General features: G+C 42.9%; 1 protein-coding gene and 1 long non-coding RNA gene across 4 annotated transcripts in view; both read left to right on the top strand.

Annotated features, from left to right (window-relative positions):
- Positions 1-27,066, top strand: part of Arhgap18 (Rho GTPase activating protein 18) — a 233,047-nt gene that overhangs the window by 80,793 nt on the left and 125,188 nt on the right. The window contains exons 1-2 of one of the 3 annotated variants that reach the window (XM_087550217.1): positions 4,097-4,256; positions 24,662-24,797. The exons of 1 other annotated variant lie outside the window; for it this stretch is intronic. Coding sequence is in view for 1 of the 2 variants with exons in the window: in NM_001170575.1 (NP_001164046.1) it covers positions 4,144-4,256 (113 nt within the window). In the remaining variant the exon portion in view is untranslated. 3 annotated transcript variants of the gene reach the window in all.
- On the top strand, positions 4,972-26,631 carry LOC148006868 (uncharacterized). Its single transcript, XR_015649149.1, has 2 exons — positions 4,972-7,555; positions 25,692-26,631. It is a non-coding gene; the product is annotated as an uncharacterized LOC148006868 (long non-coding RNA).

Here is a 27,066-nt window from a genome sequence, read left to right as displayed (position 1 = left end):
AAGCTGACTCATAACAGGAAGTATTTGACACGAGCTCAATAGCTTGGAATATTAACATTTTCAAGGACATGGGATGTCTGAAATGGGTGGGGGGACATTAGATTTTTTGTTGTATTTTAATTTTTTGTAAAAGAAGATTTATAAAAGAATGCTGGTTCGAAAAATGTACTGTTGTGGGATTGAGGCTATGAAATAAGAACGCCCTTTCATTGGTTCATGGCGGGTAGGTTTCCTTTCATGATGACATAGTAAAAAGTTCGAAACTATTTTTAACCCACTTGAGCTTAACTTAGAAGCTGCGTATACCAGTCTTCTGCCTGTGGCAGGCATATCTCGAGACCAGTGACAACAGAACCCACAGAGAAAGAATAAGGAGGAGGCTGAAGAATTTCCATGTAATGATTGTGCTTCAAAATTTGTATAGAATGAATGTTGTGGGATTCAACTTGTATCACAGTTAATCTTGTGCCTGAGCTCAAATGTTATTTGAACGTGTGAAACAGCTGTATTTTAACCTGCACATCATGATTCATTCATTAAGTAAGCGAAGATACCATAATTAGGTAGAGATGCAACTTAATTATTGTTTTGGTTTCTAGTGGACAACATCTGTCATTATCAATTGACTCATGAGTGTTGGTTGCGTCCCCTGCATACCCAGAGACTGAAGATTTAGTACAGGAAGGAGAGTGAATAGAAGAGAAATGAAGCAGTTATGAAAGGAGGCCAGGGAGGGGGAAGACACAAGAACTACAGGAAATTCCAAAACACAAGGCACTAAAGAGCAGTTACCTTTAAGCAAGACGGCAAGAGGGTCGGAGGGACCCTCCACCGTTTTCTCATACAAGGTTGTTCAAAAGCACAAGCCCTAATGTAGTTTCCCTCTGGCTGTCTTTTCCTGTAATGTTTGTGTGTTTGTTTGTTTGTTTTTCATTGTATCTGAACCGGAACACACTTTAGTGGTGCTGGTGTGTGCATTCGAGCCGCTTGTCTACCAATTTGGAACCTTCGGAGTCACTTAATTCTTCCTCCATTTAACATTTTCTTAGAGCAGTGGGATGTGAAGAAATGAGAGGTCAGAGGCTGAGGGGAGAAGACAAAGGAAGAGAGTGCGACTGAGGGGAGAGGGATGGGTAGGGGAGGCAGAAAGTATGAAAAGCAGTGGATCCTGGGGACTAGAGAGTCGCTGGAGGTTTGTTGAGTAGTGACATCATAGAAGTAGCACCGAGGTAGAGTCAGTTACAGTGTGAGGAAGAGTTCAGAGAAAGAGTCGGAGCGGGTAAAGAGCTGGGCACGGTGGTGGTGCACACCTTCAATCCCGGCACTCAGGAGGAAGAGGCGGGCAGGTCTCTAAGTCTGAAGCCAACAGGGTCTACAGAAGGAATCCCAGGACAGCCAGGAATAGAAACCAAAACCCTGTCTTGGAAAATAAAGAGAAGAGCTAACACCTGACTGAAGGCCCAGCTTGAGGAAGTGAGGACGCAGAGGAGAGGACAGCAGAGAGCCCTTAGACGGAGAGAGCTTATAAGTACTGAGCAGCCATTGTGGAGAGAGAGGAATGTATAGAACAGGGTCATTTAAAGGGAGCATTACGAGTTCAATGTGACATGACAGAAAAGGCCGTTTTGAAAACCGTATATTCTTTGGAAGGGCCAGCATGATAGCTCAGCAGTCATGAGCGCAGAGGGCTCTTCCAGAGGACCCCAGTTTGACTCCCAGCACTAACACGCTGGCAGCTGTCTGTGAGTGACTCCTGTACCAGGAGTATTATGTCTCTTCTGACCTCCACAGGCACTGGGACACGCATGGCGAGCAGACATGCATGGGAGCAAAACATGCATACGCATAAAATAAATATTAAAATGCATAAGGTAATGTAGACAGGCTGGCTATTTTAGGTCGATCTCATGCACGCTGTAGCCATCTGAGAGCAGTTCACAGAAAGCCTCCAGCTTTGGTATGTATGCAGGCGACCCTGCAGGGCATGACTGAAGGGAGACCTGCCCATTGTGGGTGGTAAACTGTGACCCTGGGTTCTATAAGACATCAGGTGGAACAAGCCAGTAAGTAGTACCCCTCCAAGTCCGTATTAGCTCCTGTCTTGAGGTTCCTGCCCAGTCTAAGTTCCCTCCTCGGCTTCCCTGATTCGGATATGTAATCCAAATAAACCCTTTCCTCCCCTCATTGCTTTTTTTTTTAATGTTTCACAAGTAACACAGTGGATATATTTTGTTGTTGTTGCCTTTTTTTGTTTGTTTGTTTGTTTTGAGACAGGGTTTCTCCATGTGGCCCAGGCTGGCCTTGAACTCAGATCCAACCTACCTCTGCCTCCCAGTGCTGGGATTAAAGGTGTGTATCACTGTACTCAGCTTTTAAATAAGAATAATGTTAATATCTCTCCGGTTTTAAATAATGAAAAATACAAACCAGATGTATATGGAACGGCAAAGTCAAAAGCATCAGAAGAATTTTAGCTAGGTTAATCAAGAGTGACCACAAAGGTGACCAGGAACTTTAGTTTGTGACTGGGGATTCAGGTCTTTGGATAGCTTCCTTGCCTCGGTTCGATCTTCTCACCCACACTCACATAGACTGGTAGTTGTGGTGGCTGCAGGCAGGCCTACCTGGCCAGAGATTCCCCAAATTTAATGTTCTCAAATAGATAGCAAGTACAAGGCTAAAATCAGGGCTGGAAAGATGTCTCAGTAGTTAAAAGCACATACTGTTCTTCCAGATGACTGAATTTGGTTCCCAGCACCTTATTGGACAGCTTACAACTTCCTTATAACTCCATCTCTGAGGAATCTGATACTTTACCTAGCCTTTGGGGCACCAGAACACTTGTGGCAGACAGACTTTACAAACACGCACACAAATAATCACCCCAAACACCACCACCACCACCACCACCACCACCACCATCATCATCAAGGTGTGGTGCCAAGAACAACACTTGGGAGCAGAAATAGGAGAATCTATGGTTTGAGGCCAGCCTGGTTTACAAAGCAAGTTCCAGGTCAGCCAGGGCTACACCGTGAGACCTCATCTAATTTTATATTATATATAATTATATGTAATATATGAAACATATAAAACATAATTATATATGTATACCTTATATATACCAAGCAGAATGTTTCAATTGAGATTGTTATATATATCAAAGAGCAGGAATTTTTGTTTTTAATTTTTTAGAAGCTAAAAAGAACCCAGGAAATGATTTTTAAAAACTGACTTTTGAAACTGACTAAACAAACTGCTTTTTCAATTGACTAAACAAGGCGGAATCTAGGTGGACATCCCCTGACACGAACTTATTTTGGTCAAGATGTTTCACCTGTGGCTATTCTCTTTCTAATAATATTGTGTGTGTGCATGCGTGTGCACATGTGTGTGTGTGTGTGTGTGTCTGTGTGTGTCACAAGCTGGAGTGCTCCTGGGCACTCCACCCCAACGCCCCCACAGCCAATGGAAAGTAATAGGCTCTCAGCAAATGTTGGAACTTCTTTTATTCCCACCATTGCCTTTTAACAGACAAGTCACTAGGTAGACATTTTGAAATTTATTTTTCCTAAATAGTGTTTGATAAAACAACAGGTATGTTTAACATTGCAGGGCGTGCAATAACAATATTTTTATTGCGGAAAGCAGAGCCTTTCTGGTGGGCCGAATGGCACTGTGACCTTTGATGGGCTCCTTGGTTTGTCTATGGTGAATGTTGAGTTCCTGAAGGGGTTAAGGAATGCGTTACTTGAGTGAAGCAGCAGAAATTATCAGATGGTAACACAAATGGGGAAGGGGGAAAGGTTCTGTCCTGATCCACGCTTTACTTGCTCTCTAGGCCTGTACTTGCATTGTTGAGCCTGGGGGCAGGGACTGTGCCATACACCCAGGCCCCCATAACTGCTGTTGCGGCTGCAGCCGGGGACTGCCGGGTTTAAACAAAGCTGTGAGTCACACACAGCCTGTAACTGCAGGGCCAGGAAGCCCAGCTGGAGAGGCCACGCCCCTCTCTCTCCCTGTGAATCGCTGGCCGGGACAGGGGAGGGGCTGGCCCTTGCTAATGAACAAGTTGGCAAGGCGAGACAGGAACTTCATTCCCCTCTGTGTCAGGATCCCAGAAATTATGCCCCTTCTCTCACCATGAACTGGCTCTCGAGTTCCTCGGGAGTTGTGCTAACTGCTTACCACCCCAGCGGCAAGGACCAGGTCGCTGGGGACAGCCATGCAAAGGGAGGCGACGAAGCCACCTCCAGGTAAGGAAAGAAACAACAACAACAAAAAATCCCCAACCTGCCCCGGGAACAAAGTGACGGGGAAGTTGTCAGGAGGGAAGAGAATCACCTCCGTACTTGAAGCCTGACCTAATGCTGCAGCATAGGCGGTTGCCTTGTTCTTTCCATCTCATTCACCCGAGTGCAAGAGAGCCCTTCTGGTCACCAGTTGGGGGTCAGGGGTGGTGGTGGGGGGGTGGGATGTGGCTCTGTGGCTCTCCGACCTGTAGCTTAGCAGGTGCATGTGCAAATCCTGACCGATCAAATGGCTGGGTCGGAAACACTGTCTGTGAGATGGAATTCTTGAATGGGCTCAGAACTCCGCGGGAACTGTCAGCCGGGAAAGTCTGCCAAAAAGCAGGGAGGCTGGTCATTCTGCTTGCTGTTTTCAGAGTGGCACCCTCCGCCCCTCGCTGAAAGCAGACCGCTTGGGCAAAATGCCCAAGACAGTGGCCTGTGACTGCTGTTCACATTCTTCAGTGTATGCAGATTACTCCCACAGCCCAACGCACCCCTCCCTGCGCTCTTGGGATTTCAAAAGGGAGTTTTTGTCAGCAGGCAGTAAGTGTTCTGCTGGTAGAGGGAGCGTGGTTAATGTTAAATCACTTTATAGGCAGACAGGGCAAACGTTCTATAGACCATTGAGTCGCAGAGTCCTCTTTGCCTCTCTGTGTACTTTGTTCTGTTTTTCAAGGTTGGTTTTTTTCCCCTGCCTCTTCCTTTCTCTCCTTAATGACCTTCTCCCAAGCTGAAACTTGTAATCTCCAGTCTTAGATATAAATTGCAAATATTGGCCTGGAAGATTGCAAAAAAAAGAAAAAAAGTTAGCAGTAAGTCCAATTCCATCTTGATATTAAAAGTAATAGTGAAAATTTCGTTGTTCCTGGGTGACTTAAGGCCTGTGCCTTATACTGAAAGAATGTCTTCTTTCATTGGCTTTCCAAATCCCTAGATGGGGGGGGGGTTGGGGGGAGGATGGGAAAAATCTAAGGAAAGGCTGTAATATTCTGGGTTAGACCTTGGCTAAGAACTTTGCTTCTCACATGTTGCCCATTGTATTGAAGCCACTGGATGAATTCATTTCCAAAGTTCAAAGGGAGTGGCTGCTTTGGGGCTCCACGTGTAACCGTTTTGTTTTGTTTGCGATTTATCAAGTGTTTCCATGCATGCTTCTGCGGGACAGTGAAATATTCATCCTTTAGCAGCAAGCAGCCCCTAGCTTGGCTTCCTTATGACTGGGAAGTGGCTTCAGGCTGAGTGGACCTGAGAACAGGAGCTGAGTCTTAGCTCTCAGTTGTGAGAGCGAACAAAACCTCTGGGACTTTGGGTCCCAACCTTCACCCCATTGTTCAAACTCAAACTCCAGAAATTCTTCAGTCGTAGCAAAGTTTCTTAGCGGAAGCTTTTGCACGGAACCATAGCCACTCTTTTCCCATTGTCTGCAAGTTTGTAGCTTGTTATGGGAGGTTTAGACTTGAGGGGGTTGAACAAATAAACGTGTGGATTGTTTTGCTTTTAGATATTGCAGAAGTGGAACAAAGGTGGGCAGAGAAAACAGGGTGGGCAGTAGGCCATGCAATATGTGATTTGTGTCGGGACACAGCTCTACATGGACTGTAAAAGGCAGGTCTGCTCAGGGCAGTATTGGTTACCCACCCTGTTGTGGGATTCAGTTTTCATAAGGGATAGTTAGTGATGCTGGGGTGTGTGGTAAGAAGAGAGAAGACTGGTTTGAGGCAGGAGGGGGAGCGGCAGGGGAAACAGTCCTCATTAATTTTTAGCCTTTATCAGCTAAGCAGAATGTAGTTTAGGAGGTTCCTTGTTTAACCTGGAAGGGGTTAAGAGACCGGAGTTGGCATGGAGTAAGGCTTCCTGGAATGAGGGAGGGATTTGAGCAGTGGAAGAGATAGGATCAGTCATGACCTCTAAGGATGGTCATAACGGATGCTGGCTATGGGTGGGTTGGCTGGCAGGGAGTTTAAGCATTAGGAAGGTGCTCCAAGATTTCAGTGATAGCTGATGCCTATTTTGTAAGTAAAGCTGAAGTAAAACTCATATAAAGAGGCTAAATTAGATCCCGCATGAAAAGTAGCTGGAGGTAGCTTAAAATTCTGACCTTGTTTATCAAAAATTTTCATTTATTCTAAATAATAATATGTGCTTTTTGAATCACATGGCTTAATAGATTAATTCATAAATATGAGTTAACATATCTACATATTATATAACATGCTTATAGACGTTATATTTTATATCTAACACAGCAAAATACAAAGGGTTCTAATTATGATTTCAGGTGTTTATAGAAAACGTTTTGATTTTTAGCTTTCTCTTGCCAAATCCTTTTTTATTGCTATTCTGGTCTTATGAACACTGAGGATGGTGAGAAATTGATATTTTGGTGAGCAGCCTGATATCATAGAACTCCTTGTGAATTACGTTATCTTAGTCTTACCCAGACCCTGACCTCAGATTGAAGAACTCGTCCTACTCCTGACTGGAGCCTCCAGTTGCAGAATTCTGTTTTTATCCTCTCAGTTGGAGAATCCTGTTTTTGTGTTTTCATTTTTTGCAGTGTTTTTTCCTCAAGCTACCAGGACTTGAAAGAACATGTTAACATTAGTTTGCTGGCGGACTGTATGCAGAGGTTTCCAAAGGAAACCACTTTTTATGGACAGCTATATTTACAAGACTTTATTTACTTACTTGTGTTTTCAGGCAGGCATCTCAATATTTGCTTTAGGAAAAAACAATTTTTCAAAAAAACCCAAACAAACCTGTATTACTGTTCTCTTGACTCTAACATCATGTTAAGGGGGAAAATATCAATGATTGCTTTATATGTTCTTTCTTTTAATATTAATTTCTAGTGATATTTTCTGTCTTACTGAAAACTGTTACCTCTTTAAAAAATTTTTAATAGCTTAAAATGGTTGGAAATGAGACCTTTGGCGGTTTGCTTGAACATGGTTTTCATTATATAAGGGTTATCAGAACCCTGAAACCAAGGTTAGAAGTCCAGTATGGCTGGATTCTTGCTCTCGTAATCATTAGCAGTATGTACCACAGACCTTAGGTCTCTGCCTGTTAGTTTGACTTCACGGTAGTCTCCTTGCTGGAAGAAGTTGGATAATGGATTCATGCAAAGGGAGGAGGTGGAGTCCGCCTCCGGGCAGCTTCACTTAATACTTTAAGCCGGAGAGGAAATTCTTCAGTTTGCCTTGCTTGGGAATCTCATTTTGTCAAGGGTTAAGGTCAGGGCCTGGGGAGATGGCTCAGTGGTAAAGAGCACTGACTGCTCTTCCGGAGGTCCCGACTTCAATTCCCAGCAACCACATGGTGGCTCACAACCGTCTGTACTTGGATCTGATGCCCTCTTCTGGTGTGTCTGAAGATAGCAACAGTGTACTCACATACACAAAATAACTAAATCTTAAAAAAATAGAAACAGAAGATCACATGTTTAGTTAAGAATGATTTTGGAAACTAGGTGTGGTGGTACATATCTTTGGAATGAAAGGAGGATCCAGATTTAAGTCTAGCCTTGTCTATCTACAGAAAGGTCAAGGTCAATTTGGGTTATCTGCGGCTGCCTCTCAAACAAAGTATCTTCCAGCACAGCTTAATGAATAAATGAGTAATAAGTCAATAAGAAGATTTGTGGGAAATTGGGTGTGCTGATGTTATACCCGTAATTTCAGCACAGAGGAGAAAAGAGGAAGATGAGGATTTCAAAGTAATCTTCAGATATCTATCGAGTTTGAGTCTAATCCCTCAGCCCCTCCAATTCTCATTCACTCCCCACCCCCGGTAAAGGGATAAGACACTGGGAAATGAAGATTAGAATAAAATTTTAGTCTTTTGAAATCTGAAAGACCTTGGGAATGTCTTTTCTTCCACATTGGTTCTTGAGGACTGTTCAGTCAGTCCTCAGTTGGGCTGTGAAGCCCGGAACCTCGTGGAATGTGGGCGGGTCACCTGTTGGCAGCCAGCCTCCCTCCTGTCTTCTTCGTACTTCTCTCCTCTGCCTTAAGGACCTTTGCCCAGCAGCACTGGCAAGTGGAAAGTACTGTCACTTTCCTAGTCATAGCTCATCTCTAAGCACGTTCAAGTCTCACCCAATGCTTTGTTCTGTAAGCCTGTACGTTCTGTAAGTCACCCACTCCAAACACTGTCTCTGAGTTGTCACTGAGAATCAGGCAACTGTCCCTGTGCTGGTGTTTCATGGAGAATGTGACCGGGCTTGTTGCTTTTCTTCACTGTGATAGGCAAGAGAGCAAGCACCCACCTCGACTCTAGTTAGAGGCCTCAGCCCATGGGCTCGGGTTGATTTAGGCTTGAGTCAAGGCTAGGCAACATGGCAGCAGGAGTGTGCTGTTGAGAAGGCAGCCAACAAGCAGAGAGACTAAGGGTCTGGGTTGGTAGGGGTCAGGCTGTCAAAGTCACACCTCAAGTGGTTTATTTCTTCCCATCAGGCCTTACTTACAGAAGTACTTTATTATCCCCACCCCAGTAATGCCACCAGTTGGGATCAGGGGTTTAACACATGAGCTCACGGAAGACATTTCATATTTAAACGTATGGAAAAGTATGTGTCGGAAGAGGGAGAGGTGTCCTGGAGTTGAAAATAAGCCAGGAACTGCGGCTGGTCAGGATTAGCAGGTATATGTGAGCAAGGGTTATACAGGCAGAGAGGTTAGAATGCAAAAGAGCCAGGAGCCTAGAGGAAGCCCTGGAGCTCTGGTAAGAGAAGCAGCGAGCCCTGCATGGCCAGAGGGCTGGCAAGAAGGAAGCTACAGGACAAATGATGGCTCTGTGAGCTGTTGGGACTTTTTGATTAGAATTTTTAAAAAGACAGGAAGACATGGAGGGAGGAAGGTTTTGAGAGAGGAAAGACAAAGACTTCAATTTCAAAAGGTCATAGGGCTTGATTATATAAATTGGAGAAATAGCCACACTTGGAGGTGGAACTGACAGTGGCCTGGACTAAGTTCTTAGTCATTGCAGCAGTGGAGGGAGTGGGTCTCGAACTCTTGGAGAACAGAGTCTGCCGGATTTCCTGATGCCTGATGTATGAGCAAACTCAGATAAAGGTTGCGTGAATTTTGAGCTACGTTCTTATAAAGGAGAGACTGGTTACTGATTTAGATGGGGAAACTTCCTGCAGTGTGTAAGGAGGTTGTGTTGAGGAGATCGAGAAGTCGGTCTTTTGAAATATAAGTCTTAAGAAAAAGGCATGATTTTCTTTCCTTGAGGAGGTCAGCATTTTTGTCTATTTCTCCTGGGACTGGGGATTAAACTCAGGGACCTGTGCTTGCCAGACAAGCGCTCTACTACTGAGCTATGTATCCAGCCCAGGGCCATCATTTTTATGTGACTCCCCATGGTTTTGAAAATCCTATGTTCCGTGCCATTAGTGATTCCTTCCAAATTTGCATATTTCCTGAAACTTATTATTGTGCAAAAAGGATATTTGTTGATAAGTTTTTTTTTAATTGCAGCTGGTTAAAAGATGTTTCCTGATCCCACATTTGTAGGATGTAGTGAGGAAATGCAATCTTTGTACCCATCAATGTGGTTAATTGTTTTCAATGACACAAAGACTTTTTTTTTTATTAACCACCAAATGCCTTTGGTCTGTAGTGCAGAATCTCCCTACCTCTTGAGTTGTTAAGATGCACATACTCTAGATTGGGCAGATCTTACCTGCATTTAGGCAGCAAAACATTGCCTCTTCATTGTCTACATCTTTACATGATGATTGTGGCGTATGCGTGTGCGCACATGTCTATGTGCTTGTGTGCATGCCTGCATGTGTATTGAGGGGGTAGAGGGAATCCTTTAATGTTATCTTTGTGGAACTTGTTATAGGTTTATGGTTTTAAGTTATAAGAACTAGTGATCTTATAACTGCACCCCCCTGCTCCAGCCTCCTGGAAAAACACCCCTCTTCTTCATATACAATGCTCCCTTCTCTTACTGTTCAGACTCTGGCCTCTCAGAGGGGCTTGCTCTCATTGGCAAGGTTATCATTGTTCTTTGATTTTCTTGCATTTATTTACCTGGTGTGTGGTATATATGTATGTATGTATGTATGTATGTGTGTATGTATGAATGAATGAATGTATGTATGTATGTATGTATGTATGTATGTTTGTATGTGATAGACTGTATGTGCCCTGTCCTATGTAGAGGACAGAGGACAACTTGTGGGAATTTGTTCTCTTTTACTGAATGGACTCCTGTGATCCAACTCAGATGCTCAAGGTTGACGGCATGGTTCTTACTCACTGTGCTGTCTTATCAGCTCTTATTCCTCTTTTTATGTGTCAAGTTCTCTTACTGTTTGTTCTACTAAGTGCCGAAGCAAAACAGACTCAACGATTGCTTGTTTAGCGTGATACGTAGTTTTGGGAATCACCTGCATGACATCTGTATTTACGTCACTTTTAATAATCAGTGGAAGACCAGAACAAGCGATCTGTCTTAGTTCTCACTCACTTGTAGGCTGCAAATGTCCGTATCATATGTTAGAACAAACCCCTTGTGCACTCAAGGCCGAGGCTGCGCTCTTTTTCTAGGCTTCCTACTCTTGAGTGAGGGAGGTTTCCTTACATCTGCTGCCTTCTCTCTGCTTACTGATTTAGCTTTACTTAAGGTCCCAAAGAAGCGGTCTCTGCCATCTTTGGAGTGTTACTATGTATGCTCAGAGCTGTGGAAATCTAAGCTCACAGGTCTTGCCCTGTTTGTTTGCAAGGAGGAAGAAAAACTAAGATGGTGTGGTGACAAGCCCCACTTGAATTTCTACCTCAGACGTTTACTCTCCTGGCCCAAACCTTCCATTGCAAACAAATGCTTGGAGGTGTGCTGTTTTGTTTTGTTTGATGGATCCTGAGCCTTTTCTTCCAGTAAGAGGAGATGGAACAGTAGAAGCTCATTATTAGAGGAGAAAAGGAATGAGCCACAGTGTCTGGAGTGAGTTTGGGCAAGGGGAGCAGAACGCATGTCTAGTTCCTCGTGTGGACGCATTTGCTTCTGTTAATTACGTCTGTCACTTTGAGCTGGCCAGGTACTTATTTATAGATGTAAACAGGAACCACGGAGACCTGTCCGGCCACTCCCAACATCTGGAATCCTTTCAATACCAACTCCACTGAACTATCTGTGTGGAAAGAACGGCAAACCTCATGTCTTGCCATTGTATTTTAGAGCTGCTTTGGGGTAGCGAAGAATATATTTCTACAGGGGAAGTGGGGTTTATCATATACCAGCGATCTCGGTCACAGGGAAAGGATTCAATCTCTTTTTTTGTTCAGTGACTGGGCATGTGGTATCACTTGTGACAGACTTGTTCTTTCTTCAAGACCATTCCCCATGACACCGATAGCGCTTCAGTGGTGTCTTTCTATCACCTTGTGTCTTAGAGCTAACTGAATGAACCATGTTTTTAATCAAACATTTAAATTGGGATTGTATTTACCCATCTCATCCAATTTTTATACATATATATGGTGAGAGAGAGAGAGAGAGAGAGAGAGAGAGAGAGACAGACAGACAGACAGACAGACAGAGGGACAGAGAACTGAGTGTACAGTGTGTGTGTACAGGGAGGTGTGAGTAGGGAAGCCGGGGAGGGGGGGCCATGTTATGGTGTCCTGCATTATCCTCTCTACCATATTCCTTTGGGACAGAGTCTCTCATTGAACCTAGACCTGAGTTTGTGGTCAGAAAACCCCACTAACCTTTCTGTCTTTATCAAGCCCAGGGCTGGAATTAAAGGCATGTGGGGAGAGAGAGTTAGAGTCATGTGAGTGGCTACGCCCAATTTTGTGCCTTGTGCTGGAATCCAAACTCAGCTCTTTGTGCTTATAGCGAGCTCTATTACCCATTTAGCCCAACTAATAAGTCATAGCGAGTTCCCAGGCAGTGGACTACTGGGTCATTCTGGGTCATTTTAGAGGGGAGAGCCTGAGGAGAGAACAGGTTCCCATAGGAAGGGTCTAGCATCTTTTCTAAGAGAACGCACTTGGAAAAGTACTGGAAAGCCCTTTTGAGAGATTAATGTGTTAATAGTTTCAGAAATGAATGTTTGCTTTCACCCTTTTACAGGATAACATTTTTTTTATCTTAAAAAGCATTTTTGGAATAAGTTGGATTACCTGTTTTAAGAACTATAAAGAGTGCACAAAAAGTGTCTTAAGTGGGGGGGTGGTTCACAGTATCAAAAGTTAATCTGAGTAAGTGCTTTGAGCGGGCTTTGTTTCTTTTTACTTTTTGGAGCATGCAAACTCATAAATCATTAGTCATCTTTAATAAACTAGGAAGCTCTCTAGGGCAGCAAGGAAGGCTGTTTGTTCATGAGCCTCCAGGAAAAGCCTGAATGTGCATGGCCTGAGTCCTTGTGGGTATATCACTCTGGAGCTAAGTACTTAAGAAAAGAATTTATACTTATTTTTTTTTTTTTTTTGCCCTTAAAACATATGTATATATTTAATGAACGGCTGCTAAACTCAGAAACAGGAAGTAATGAATGCTTCCTGGAACGGATACCCATAGATATGCCCTTTTAACAAAAAAGTGTGAAAACATGCCCTGGAGAGATGGCCCACAGGATAAAGGCATTCACTGTCAGCCTAACTGCTGCCCAGCTGATGGCCTGAGTGGCGTTCCTGGGACCTGGGACCCGGGACCCTGCATTCCTGGGACCCTTCCCACATGATGGAAGGACAGAACTGACTCATGTCCGCCGACCTTCCAGTGTGGAATCTGTAAACACATTACCACTTCTCCCTGTGTGATTCATAGTGTATTTTCTTCAGCTGTCTGCTATACACTAGGCTGTAGATTTGGAAAGTGTCTTCCTAGTCCGTTCTCAGACGTTTTCCTGTACCCAAACTTTACGTGATTTGCAAACTCACGCTTTTAAAATGTCCACAAGAACAGGCTGCTTTGCTCTCAACTCAGAGGGAATAGGGCAAGCAGTTGGGAGGACAGAGTGAAGTCAGACAGCTGGAGGTCCGAGCCAGGAGAGCCACGTAAAAATGCAAAGGCTGTTTTCCATAGGGAACAAAAAAAGCACGTGATCTGTAGACATTCTGTGGATCCTGACTGTCACCTAGTTCTGCCCCATGGTTAATAGGTTCCTTTTTATTAGGCAGAAAATAGCACTTATCTGTAGCACTGCTGCTCGGAGAGACATGTTCTAATTTCCTATTGAATTTGGGACTCAACTTTCTGAACCCAAATAAAATCGTCAACCCTACTTGGTGGTTACTGATCAGGGTATACTTACTTAACTGTTCTTTGCTCTCTGACTTTCTGTAAAGGAAAAATAAATGTTTTCCTTATCTTTTTGTGTATGTGTTTAGTTTAGATTTTCTAAATATAATATCCTTTCCAAAGCATAAGGGACCTTGGCATGACTCCGATAGCTGTCTTTCCAGGTCCCCTACACCCGTCCCACATTTATGTGTTTTCATTAGGGATCATGTGCCTGTTTACACTTGCTAGTTTCTTAAAAACATGGTTTTCTTTAAAAGACAGGGTCTCACTGTGTAGTCCCGTGATCCGTTACTCACTATGTAGGCTAGCTTGGCCTTGAACTCACAGAGTCTCTCTCCTGTTTCTCCTTCCCTAGTGCTAGAGTTGAAAGCATGTAGTAATATGCCTGGCCTTCCTTTTAACACTTCAAGAATTCTCTCCCCTCTCTCTTTCTCTGTCTTTTTTTCTCTGTCTCTGTCTCTCCCATCCATCCATCCATCCATCCATCCATCTATCTATCTATCTATCTATCTATTTATCTATCTATCTATCTATCATCTATCTTCCATCTATCATCTATGTATCTACCCTTGGTCTTAGCTAAAAGGCCGAGAAGCGATCATCTGTGTGTCTGTGTGTGAATGTGCACGGGTGCCATGGTGTGCTTGTGGAGAACAGAGGATGAGTTTTCTGAGTAAATTCATTTCTTCCACCCAGCGGGCACTCAGAATAGGATTTAGGACTTCAGCCTTGGTCATAAGCTGAGTGGTCCCGCTGGCCCTTGTCATTCGTTTTGGAAGAGTCAGAAAGGTGGAGATTAGTCTGTGTTCTTGGTGATCCTAGTCGAATCAGTTTTGAACTGGTATGGAGTACTTGACTAAAGTAAGACGTACTTTACCTCAGGCTGCAAAACAACTAGGAGGGGAGGGCTGGGGAGATGGCTCAGTGGGTAAGGACTTGCTGAGTAAGCACAGCTTGAGTTTGGATCCACAGAACCCTCCGAAAGCCTGCGACAGAGCAATCCCAATGAGATGGGAGATGGACAGTGAGGCAAACCCCAGAAGGTTACGGACAACCAGTGTGCTATACACAGCAGGGAACAGTACAGGACCTACCCATGTAGTGGGGCATGTATGGACTCACCCTTACAACATGTGACCATAAAACAAAGTTGCTCCCATACCTACACTAACCTGCAGCTTTGGATTTATATTAATAAGAAGTTTAAGATTTGATTGGAGAGTTAATGTATCTTCTCTGAAAGCCAATGACATCATTAACCACATGGTGGAAAATAATAGGTGTTATATATTAACGAACAGCATAAAGTTTGGGCTTGCCTGAGATATGGTTTAGACAACTCAAAAAATTCTTTAAAGTCATGTTAGTAGAGAGTATCTTAAGTCTTACGTTATTCAAAATTTTAAAAGTAATGATTCTATAATAGTGGTTCGCAATATTCTTTTTTTATTTTTTTAAAAGATTTATTTATTTATTATATATGAGTACACTGTAACTGTCTTCAGACACACCAGAAGAGGGAATCAGATCTTATTACAGATGGTTGTGAGCCACCATGTGGTTGCTGGGATTTGAACTCAGGACCTCTGGAAGAGCAGTCAGTGCTCTTAACTGCTGAGCTATCTCTCCAGCTCGGTTCTCAATATTCATAATGCTATGACCCTTTAATACAGTTCCTCATGTTGTGGTGACCCCAATCATAAAATCATTTTGTTACTGCTTCATAACTGTAACTTTGTTATTGTTATGAATGCCTTGTAGATATCTGATATGCAGGGTATCTGATATACAGCCTCCAAAGGGGTGTGGTTTCAATCCACAGGTTGAGAAACACCGGTCTATAGGAAAATAAATATAAGACTTCCTGATTTAAACAAGGTTGCAATGAAATTCAGACATATTCTACAGCCATGTTTTTAGAATACCTCTTTTAAAGTATCTAAGTTTCAAAGAACTTCGGCTGAGTAATTGAAGTTCATTTTGGCTAAGATAAGAAAAGCCAAGTTGGCTGCAGAAAGTTGAAAGGAACAGGCTATTTATAGGTGGTCTAGAAACATGTAACTTGATTAACGTGTTTTATAATTAATGCTTCACTAGGGTTACCCATGTGTGCCTGTTGATTTCTCTCTGTTCAAATAATACAGTCAAAAGGTGTCACGTGTCAGCCAATAAAAATGATTTCGGTGAAGGTAGATGTAAATGTGTATAGTATTTTACTTTTTAAAACTCATTGTCTTTGATAATTGAGGACAAGGACAGGTATTATACTCACGTTTCTAAATTAAATTGTTTTGAATTATAGCATTCCGAATTACTCTGTATTGTGGAGGTGCATAGGTGTATATGTAGATGTGACTAGGTAATTATATAAAATCCTTTACTTCCTATGTTTTTATATTTATTTTTATTTATAAGGGTTGGGCATCGTGTGTGTGTGCGTGTGTGTAAATATGTGTATGAGTATATATGTGGGTGCGTGCGTGTGTGCGCACGTGTGTGTATACATATGTGTATGAGTACATATGTGTGTGTGTGTGTCTGTGTGTGTGTGTGTGTGTGTGTGTGTGTGTGTGTGTGGATACATATATTGTATGTAGATTCCTGTGGAGGAAGAAGAGTGTTCAGTCTTTTGTAACTTAGGTTACAGATAGTTTTGAGTCTTCTGATATGGGTATTGGGAATAAAACATGAATCCTTGGAACAATAGCAAGAACTCACAACTGCTGAACAGTCTCTCCAGCCCCTAAGTCCCATTTCTTCTTGACTTAGGGTCTACCCTTAAGAATCAGTACACAGAGCCTGGTGTCATGTGTCACTGATCCCAGTTCTTGGGAGACAGAGGACGGCCACAGGTTTGAGGGAAGCCTCAGTTGCACCGGGAATTCTAGGCCACCCTGTTTGTGTTACACAGAGAAACCCTGACTCAAAAAGATAACCGCCTGGAATGACATGATACATGATAAAAAGCATGTTGACCTCAAATTTGGGTTTCAATAAAATCTGTAAACTAAAAACATACAGATGTTGTATACACGGTTTGCGCGTGAAATGTCCCCCACAGGCTTAAGCATTTGAACACTTGGTTTCAGGCTAGTGGCACTGTTTCTGGCTGTCATGAAACCTTCTGATATGTTCTACACCAGGAAAGCTAGACGGTGGTAGGCCAGCTCTCGTTCTGGTTTGGGTCTAAGTCTTATTTCGGGGAGCGTGCGCGGCTGGGAGGCGGTACTGGAGTTTAACCTCAACAATAAAGTTCGAAGCCCGATGAGATGGACAACTGTCTTTTCTCCTGGTAGTGTGTACAACTCCTTTTCAGCACTAGCCAGTAGGGCGGATGCTTCAAGTTGAGCATCAGCTGGATTGCTTCATGCTTTTTGTCCTAAATAAGCACGTGGTGTCTTTAGCAATAGAATCTTACTCTTGAGCTGGGAAAGCGTAATCAGCTCTGGCTATGGCGCGTGATTTGGGTATGTTTGCCTAGAAGACGCCTTTGCCTAAAGACTCAGAAAATGTAATCTGTTCTTGAACTGGGAGTTTTGTTTGGTAAAATAAAAATGTCCAGCTTAGGTCTCGTCTCCGTCACTATGTGGTAACTCCATTAAATTCCTTGTATTTATGTATATATCTTCGGAGGTAGGTGTCAGTATGGCTTTTTAAAAGGCCTTAATGCTGGCTATCCCTGTGTTCCGTGCTCCGTCCTCCCCTCCCCACTTAACCCCCGTGTTCTAATTTTCTCCTTTATCTGCTTAGCTTATGATGCCGTACTTACTTCTCCTTCCTTGGAAGCCATACTTTGTTACAAGGAGGAAAAATACCACCCAATGAGGGAAAAAAAGCTTTCAACTCTGCAGTGGGAGTTTTTATCTAAATAAGGAAATTTTTTGTTTTGTTTGTTTGCTTTTTTGTTTTCAAGGCAAGGTTTTTCTGCATAGTTCTGGCCGTCTTGGAAGGAACTCTCTTGGTAGACCAGGCTGGCCTTGAACTGGGAGATCAGCCAGTCTGCCTCCTAAGTGCTGGGATTAAAGGCATTACTGACACTCCCTACTAGGAATTAAAATGAACAAACCCTCCTCCCCCCAGTACTTTAAGAGAAGAGATGTTTATATTTCTTTAAAATGATTTGCATCTTCAGTTTAGGGCTGCCCTTGTTTAGAGTGGAACTTAGTGCAAATATTTAAATCACTTGTCTAAAGGAATGACTATGCACTTTGTTAGATCAATTTAGAGAAAAAAATTTTAACTTTTTTTTTTATTTCTTACACTATAGATTAGGAATTTCTGGGACCTCTGCCTTGCCCGAATGGGAAGAGGCTAATTCTCTTTTTAAAAGAATTTCAAAAGCTTTTATTGCAGTTGTTGTTATCATCTTGTTTGCAGGGCCATGTGGTTCACAGAGCCCATGTGGGGTTAGAGAATAGCATTGTGGGGTTCTGAACTTTTCCCTTCCACTATGATTACACGGGTTTTGAGGACTGACCACAGCCCATGAGGCCTGCACTACAAGTGCTCTCACCACTGAACCATCCCACTAGGCCACTGACTCATTTTTAAGATGAGTTTGATGTACTGGGGGAAGGAGGGTTTGTTCATTTTAATTCCTAGTAGGGAGTGTCAGTAACGCCTTTAATCCCAGCACTTAGGAGGCAGACTGGCTGATCTCCCAGTTCAAGGCCAGCCTGGTCTACCAAGAGAGTTCCAAGATGGCCAGAACTATGCAGAAAGACCTTTGCTGACGTTTGAGGAAGAAGCCCAGGCATGCCACCTCGAACAAAAGACACACTCAATTGCTACGTACTTCCCCTCAGGGGAGAAAAGCCCTTTGTCTATCCTCTTAAAGCACAATTTCTTGCATGAATTAGTATGACGTTCTTGTTTCCCAAACTGCCTGTGGAGCCCTGTCCATAAACCTCCTATTAAAAAGGATTTTGTGGTCTGATGTTTGAGTGTAAGCAACACTTGCCTGTTGTTAGGCGACACTTCTTGTAGTATATACTATCCAGGTAGTATTTTAAGGCTCAAAAAGATAGAAGAAAAAACTGTAGCAAGTAGCATATTCTAAATTTGTCAAAGGAGCCTGTGTTTGTGAAACACTTGATGCTAATTCTAGGGCATGTAATTTGTAAGAATTAAAAATATTGTTTTCAGCTTATGTGCAGAAGAGTGTTAAATATTGTATACTTGGGATCAGTCAGCTACTTTGCATTCTTTTATAGTGCGTCAACAGAAGTGTTCAGTTCTTCTTCTGATGTCCATTGTGCTCCTCTACCCACCTACCCTCATCCCCAACTTGGAGACTGGATGTTACTATGCAGCCCTAGCTGGCCTGGAACTCACTCTGTAGCCTGCTTCTGCTTCCTGAAGTGTGTGGTCATGGTAAAGATATTTAAGTTTCAGCTTTGCACGCACTGCACTCTTGACCTCTGAGCATTTGGAAAGCGGAAGCAATGGGGTTGAGTGTACACTTGACATAGTCTGCTAGGAATAGCTGGGGTGAACCCCCCACAAAAGAAAAAGTTCCGTTAGTATATGTCTTTCAGCAAACAAAGCAAAATGACCTAGTATTTTTATAGGCAAAATTTCCCTGTATATCCCAAAACCTAATATGACAGTGAGAAATAAAACTTTTTAGGGCTGGAGCAATGGCTCAGTGGTTAAGAGCACTGATTGCTCTTCCTAGAGGTCCTGAGTTCAATTCCCAGCAACCACATGGTGGCTCACAACAGTCTGTAATGGGATCTGATGCCCTCTTCTGGTGTGTCTGAAGACAGCAACAGTGTACTCAGATATATAAAGTAAATAAATAAAATCTTTAAAGAAAAAGGATTCATTTAAAAAAAACTGTTTTTAAAAAAAGTATTTTTTTAAATTTTATTTTTCTTGGATATGTTATGTATTTACATTTCAAATGTTATCCCCTCCCCCCCATACCCCCTCTTTCTCCCCCCTGCTTCTATGAAGATGTTCCCACTCCCACCCACCCACTCCAACCTCAACACCCTGGCATTCCCCTACATTGGGGAAATGAGCCTTCACAGGACAAAGGGCTTTTCCTCCTATTGATGATGGACAATACCATCCTCTGCTACATATGTGGCTGGAGCCATGGGTTCCTCTATGTGTATTCATTGGTTGGTGGTTTAGTCCCTGGGAGCTCTGGGGCGGCGGGGGTTGTGGTGGGGGAGTCTGGTTGGTTGATATTGTTGTTCTTCCTATGGGGTTGCAAACCCCTTCAGTTCCTTCAGTCTTTTCTCTAACTCCTCCATTGGAGTCCCCTTGTTCAGACCAATGGTTAGCTGCAACCATCCTCATCTGTATCAGGCAGAGCCTGTCAGGAGACACCCATATCTGGCTCCTGTCAGCAAGCTCTTCTTGGCGTCAGCAATAGTGACTGGGTTTGGTGCCTGCATATGGGGTGGATCCCCAGGTGGGGCAGTCTCTGGATGACCTCAAAAAAGTATTTTTTCTAAATTGCATGATCTAACAAAGTACACTGTCATTTCTATAGATAAAGGATTTAAATATATGCACTAAGTCCTACTGTAAATAGTGGCAGTCCCAAACTGAAGATACAAAGTAATTTACATATCTATGGGGAGAAGGACCAAGGGCAGGACAGTTGTAGCATTGGGTCAGGGCATCAGTGAGGGGAGCTCTGACCTGGCCAACCACAGATACACCACCTGGCCTTACCAGTTAGATTTCACTTAGTAGAGTTGTAACAGTTCTCCGTCCCACCGTGGTGGTTTGTCCATTGCATTGGGCATTGGTTGCAAATTTTGCTTTAGGAAAACTCATTTCTGTCTTGGGTATGCATGCTATGTGTTTGGCTACTTTGAAGAATTGGACAGACTTAGTCACCGCCGTTCCCTCTAGACCGTAGAGCTTCGTAAGGACCACAGCTGTTTTACGTCATTTAATATGACAAAGACACATAAGTTATCTTATTTAATATGACAAAGTTCACATTAGTCAAGCCACCTGCCCTGAAGCTCTATTGTTTGGGTAAGCCCCGGGAAACTGCCTGTCGGGAGGGTCACCACTGCCATTCCTAAGAATAGTTTTACTTCCAACATTTGTAAACTGTGAGAGCTATGCTGGAAGCATATACAGCGTGAGTTTGAGAACAGTGAAATGTTTGAATTCTAGCTGATTTATGTTCCTTTTCTAATAAAGGCTCTGCTTTGTTGCTTTTAATATTTTGAAGAAGTGTTGCCAATCTGGATCTGGGACAACTTGTTGATGGCCAAGTACCCATTTGGGGAAATCACTTCAGCAGCTCTCAGACACCAAGATGTTATTTAAACTGGATGAGTCGTGATTTTTTTTTCCCCAGTTCTGCCATTTAATAAGTAATTTATGTAGCCTTAAGGTGTTCCCGGTGTTTTGTGGTCGGTTGTTCGTGTAACTGGGGTGAATGGTATGGTAAAGGAAAAGCAAAACAAATATTTGTCGAGCATGTTCTGTGTTCCTACAAACTTTAGAATGGACTTTCTTTAATCCCTATAATTAGCACTCTTTGCAAACAAGCAAACAACTGGTGGTTATAAGTAAGCTCTGGTTTGAAGTCTGATCATGTAGCCATAGTATAAGTGACATTGGCATGTTTTGTGTTCAAATGGCATCAGGGCCGCAGGTTTTGGGGAAGATGTTGCCTGTGGCAGGTGTGATGTGGGTTGTCCAGAAGTCTTAAGATAAAGAACTGTGTGTGGGCTGCAGAAATCTGGGCTTCTGTAGATGGAATGGAGGAGACAACCCCAGCTGGGGGCCTCTCCATCTGTAGCCTTTATGAACTGGGAACTCTTCCAAGGTTGACAAGACCACAGTAATAAAATGCCTTGCCACCATTCATTTGTCTTTAAAGACAAATAAGTAGATTTTCCCTAAGACTTGGGAGAAAGAGTTTAAGACCACAGTGGTTTCCCAGTATCTCCAGGTCTTCCCCAACATCCCAGGTTGTTTCAGTGCCCTGGCACTAAATAAAAGTTTTTCCGTTGACCGTTTGAGTGGGCCCTCTCCCTGTCTGTGAATTTAGAGTTCCCCCCCAGAGGCTCCATGTAAACTGATTAAATCATTTAAGTGTTTAAGTGGGTAGGAGGGTCATTGGGGTAGGAGTGGCATGGTAAGGACATGAAAACCATAGCCTACAACAGACGCAGAGATCTCAGTATAAAACCATCTACTTGGTGGGTTCTTTTGGTTAAATTACTGAAGGTGCTTAAGAAAGTGGCGAGTGAGGACTGGCTGGGGCACGTGGCCTGCTTACCGGTCACTCAGCCTCTCAGTCTTTAGACTCCAGTTTTACAAATGTTAACCAGGTGACGGGCACACTGGGGCTCTTTCAGAGGCAACGCCATTTTTAGGCTAAGTAACCAGAAATTTGTCAGCAGGCAAACTGAAGGTAAGTGAACCGGCTTTTTCTTGGTCCCAAAGCCAGACGTGTGTATAAATAGTTGATTTCCAGGCCAAGGTGTCCCTGCATGACATGCTTCTAAAAAGTCCCTGCTGCCACAAATTGTACATCTTAGCCATAATAGAGTTTTGTGTCCCTTCAGACTGTTCCATTCATAGATCACCATTGCTTGGGTGAGTTCTCTAAGAGATGTCAGCAAGCTTTCAAATTAGGCTAAAATTTGACACTGCTGAGGCTCCTTGGCTTTATACCATTCCTCCATACTTAGGAACATAGTTTGCTTTGAAAGTTTGTTCAAAACAGAAGTCTGTAGACCCAGCATAGTCAGGATAGGAGGGCCAGGGAAGAAAGAAAATGACCTGTATGTTATGCGGAATCCAAGTTTAGTGTAATCACTTTGAAAATGGGTCTGCTGAGTGAGGCCTCAGTCCCCGAGAGAGCCTGTTTTCCTTGGGAGAAGAAAGGAAGGAAGCATGCATTTTTGCAAATATTTCACAATGTAAAAATAATGTCTATAGACTTCCAAGTCCTTATCCTTGCCCAAAGACCTCAGTTTAAAGGAGGATGAGATTTCTGGGCTTTAGGGTCTAGAATGAAACAATAGTCAGTAGGGTGGAAGAGGGGGACAACTGTGGTGAGGAGGGACAGTTAAGTCCATTTAAAGGTGTTAACCACATCAGCACTAAGAAAGTCACAGGCCAGGCCCTGGTGGTCACAGAGCCACTGTGCCTGAGATGTGACTGCTAATAGATGTAGCATGGGTACAGGAGAATATACCTTGACCTTGGGCAGACGAGGAATAGAGGTCGAGCAGTTACTAGAGAACATGGCTGTAGCATCGGGTGTATGCCACCGCTCAGCAACCTTCTGAGAACTTCACTTTCTGAGACTGGGAGGATGATGTACTTACATGGAGAAGAATCAGCCATGCACCTATCAGGTGTTACATGTGTGTAGTTCACATTCAGGCCCCCATGTGCTTTCTAGATCTATATCCTGGGAAACAGCTCTTTGGAATGCTTTCTTACACTTTATATATTATATTAATTATATTATATTTTATATTATATTTTTACTTACTATTACTGACATTCAACATGGCTCTTCTAAAACTTTTTCTTGTGATCCTTTGACCATACGTTTTAGTGCTTGGAGAATTAAATTTCCTCCTGAAATTGTTATAGCCAATGCATAATGAAATATGATTGAAATGGTGTGCTTCGTTAAGAAAATTCAGCTTTGAAAACTGTCAACAGTAACAGAATTCCTCTAAGGTCAAGAGAGGTCTTGCCATGGGGAAACCAACAATACTGGTCTGCCTGATTCACTATTATCTACCACTATTTCCTATTTCCTGGATCATAAAGTGCGAGTTCCCCAGTCTTCTGAGGGCCCCATCCCAATAAGGGTTTGGGCCAAAGTCTGCACAGCCTTTTATCAAGGACCAAGCCTACACAAAGCATGCTCTGTGTTTATAGCGGAGGTGGCAGACATTGGATCAGTCGTTTCCTTTCCTCTTGAACATCTTCCACATGATTGAGTAACCAGTTAGATTGTAATATCTCTGTATAGTAGCATAGCACACATTATACTATTAGCTAGAGTATCAAACGGATGCCTTAAAACGTTAAACGAGAGGGGTAGCCATTTTTTTCGTGGTGATTTTGCACAAAACCAGACTTATAAAAAAAATAACTCAGAAGTCATCTTTGTTGAATAAAACGTCAGTACCATTGAATTTACATTTTCAGGAATTTACAGAAAACTTCCAAATACCGTGCAAGCATATGCAATTTATTTGCTTCTCCATGAATCTTTTAGATTGTGACATATGTTGTTAGGCTCATGAAATTGTAGAATCACACACATCACACATTCATCTTCCTTTTGAAAGGAATATGAAATGCCACAAATCTTTACAACGATGTGTTTTTGATATATATCCTCTGTGTATCAGTATTTTCAAAGTGAATATTTATACCTCTGGATATTTGTATTATGTCTTGGGAGAATGTAAATCAGGAAAAAAAATTCTTTGTTTGAAAGTAAGCCTATTCTATAGATTCTAAAGCTGTGCTTGTGGGTTCCACAGTAGTCTGCATCTTTGCTATGTGGATTGCCATGTTCTGTTGTGCTGGGAATATCCGTCATTCTGCTTTTGAAGCATCTACATGTAGTACATAGTGCTAAATGGTTTGAGATCAGGGTATAATGTCCCATTACTCTTTCACCCATATCACTTGCTGAAGTGTTCCTTAAAGTATAAGATTTGAAGGCATATATGTGATTAGCATATATTTAGTTTAGAGGCAGAGGTATTGATCTTCATGGGCTGAACCTCTTTAGGCCTGGCATGTATATGAAGATAATAGTGTTATGAATAAACAATAGGAACCTTTTTACAAATTCCATGCCAACCGTGTCTATATGTGTCCTTGACCAGAGTATTTATGTTGACTTTGTAATGAATACAATATTGTAAATGGTCTGGTTCTCTAAAGCACTTGGTCTATTCATTATTGACATTAGACTCAATTAAAATTCATGTGACTAGTTAGGACAGGAACAAACCTGCCTCCTTTTAAAACTGGATGTGTTATCTGCTTTGCAGTTGTAAGATTCAGAATGGAAGTCCCCCAAGCCTGCGTGCTAGAAGCTGGGGTAGTATAAAAAGAATGTATTTTCTGGTCCTTAGGAACAGCACATGTGTGATTCGCTGAAGGGAGAAACGGAGGTGTTTCTACTCTCTCAGGTGACCATCTGTACAGACCTTGCACACGAGTCATTTCTGAATTTTAACCAGGAGAATGTTTAGTGAGAAGCTGTAATATGTGAGTAGATCTTCATGCCTGTATCCCAAGGGAAGTACGCTGCTGAGGTTTCTAAAGGCAACCACAGCACGTGCCCATATCGCCATCTTCAAGGAGAGCCCCGTTCCTCTGTGAGATCTGCCTTTCCACAGGCTTCAGAGGAATACTCAGCTGTGATTCTTACTGTTAGCAGCCATTTGTTCCTCTAAGGACTGAAGATCGCCCTGTTGGTTCAGCTCGTTCAATAAAGTCCAAAGAGTTGAAGAACATTTGTATATTAATAAATGATTCAGAGGGCCAAGCAGATGTCTCAGTGGAGAAAGTGTTTGCCATGTAAAGCATGGTGGACCTGAGTTTAGACTCCTACAAAAAGCATGACATCGTGTGCTTATAATCCCAATACTGGGAGCCAGATACAGGAGCCTTGAGATTCCTGGGCCAGCAGGAATAGTCCACAGGGTGAGCTCCAGGTTCAGTGAGAGATCCTGTCTCAAAACACAAGGTGGAGAGTACTTGAGGAAGGCATCTGATGTCAACACTTGCCCTTCACACATTCACATGCCTGCGAGTTCATGTGTACACTTAGATTCTCAAAAAGCCAGAGAGAAAAACCACCCATTTGTCTATTAGACAGTAATACTATAGGGGATGGGTCCTTTCTGTCAGTCTATGAAGTCCCAAAAGATAGAGTCATCTTCACTGGTAGCAGCTCCTCTCCTGGGGAGTGAAAACTGTCAGTGATGAGAAGTTTTTTTTTTTTTTTTTTTTTTTTTAAGATTTATTTATTTATTTTGTATATGAGTACACTGTAGCTGTCTTCAGACACACCAGAAGAGGGCATTGGATTCCATTACAGATGGTTGTGAACCACCATGTGGTTGCTGGGATTTGAACTCAGGACCTCTGGAAGAGCAGTTGGTGCTCTTAACCACTGAGTCATCTCTCCAGAGAAGTCTTTTTTTTTTTTTTTTTTTTTTTTTTGGTTCTTTTTTTCGGAGCTGGGGATCGAACCCAGGGCCTTGCGCTTCCTAGGTAAGCGCTCTACCACTGAGCTAAATCCCCAGCCCCGAGAAGTCTTTTTTTTAAAGATTGTTCCTTGTAAGTCCTTTGAGTTTGTTGGGGAGGTCCATGGCTTACCGTTCCATGCCAGGCACACTTGTTCTTTCGTTCTGGAAGTAGTTTTGCAATTTCTCCCAAAGATGATGAACTCTGTCACCTGTCTGTGTTCCAGAGCAGGAGATTACATTTATGTACCAGAGGATCAGCTCAAGCATGCTGTGGGCATTACAGATGTCAGACATCTTCTATCCCCTAAGGGTCAGAGAAGCTTGTATGTTTGACCTGTCAGTTTACCTAGGCATACTAAACCTTCAGGGAAGGGGCTAGATGCATTCTGAGGAGAGGAGGTCTGAGTTGGAGAACGACGAGGGTGTTAACCTAGATAGAGGGCAGGACCCTTGGAATAGAAGGAAGGCAAGGCTGGGATGGGAAGTCAGGCTCAATTTATGCCAGCTTGGAAGAACAATGGGGTTTCTCTACATGGTCATCTGCCCACTTCAAACAATACTAACGTGCTGTTTCATAGACCCTGGAATCTATCGAACTGGGATTTCTGTACCGAATTGCATTGTAATTCGAGGGGAGAATGGATTATTCTCTTGGATTATGAGGTGGCATCATGCTGTGACTTTAGTCCGTCAATCACTGGTTACCTGACCTTGCTCAAGTCTCCAAACCTCTCTGTATCTTAGAAATGCTATGAAGGCTAAGTGAAGTGAGAAGCGGGGTGCATGATAGCCCATTGCAAAGAAGTAAAAAAAAAAAGAAAAAAAACAACAACAACAACAAAAAACACTTGGTCCCTGATGAATTTATGCCACCTGAAATTTTCCTGTGCTGTCCTGGCAGGAGTTGACTTCAGTGAGTGCCATGAGGAAGGAGAGAGAGGACCACCAAATGAAGAGGAAGATATATCAGGACAACCTACATTGTTTTGTTTTGTTGTGAAGCTCATCTTGCCAGGGCAAGTGGGTTCATGGGCTTGCTCTCTTTGCTCTGGTAGGAGAATGTGTATCTCCATGTCAGGCCTTCTGTGGTAGCTCTAAGCCTGAATTAAGGTATCTGGACATGTCTTGTTTGGTATCAGATTAGAGGGAGGATTCTATGGCTTTCTGCGCTGGGCCCGGACAGACAGGAAACACTTTGAAACGCTGATAGTCATGTTTCAGCAACAGGCTGTCCACGAGCCCTCAGCCCTTCCTCATTTCCAGAGTTTACAGGTGCAGTTTCT

Source organism: Rattus norvegicus, chromosome 1 (assembly GCF_021556685.1).
Source record: "Rattus norvegicus strain SHRSP/BbbUtx chromosome 1, alternate assembly SHRSP_T2T, whole genome shotgun sequence".
Taxonomy (NCBI): Eukaryota; Metazoa; Chordata; class Mammalia; order Rodentia; family Muridae; genus Rattus; species Rattus norvegicus.
Note: the sequence above shows the minus strand (reverse complement) of the source record. Positions and strands in the feature narration are given on the sequence as shown.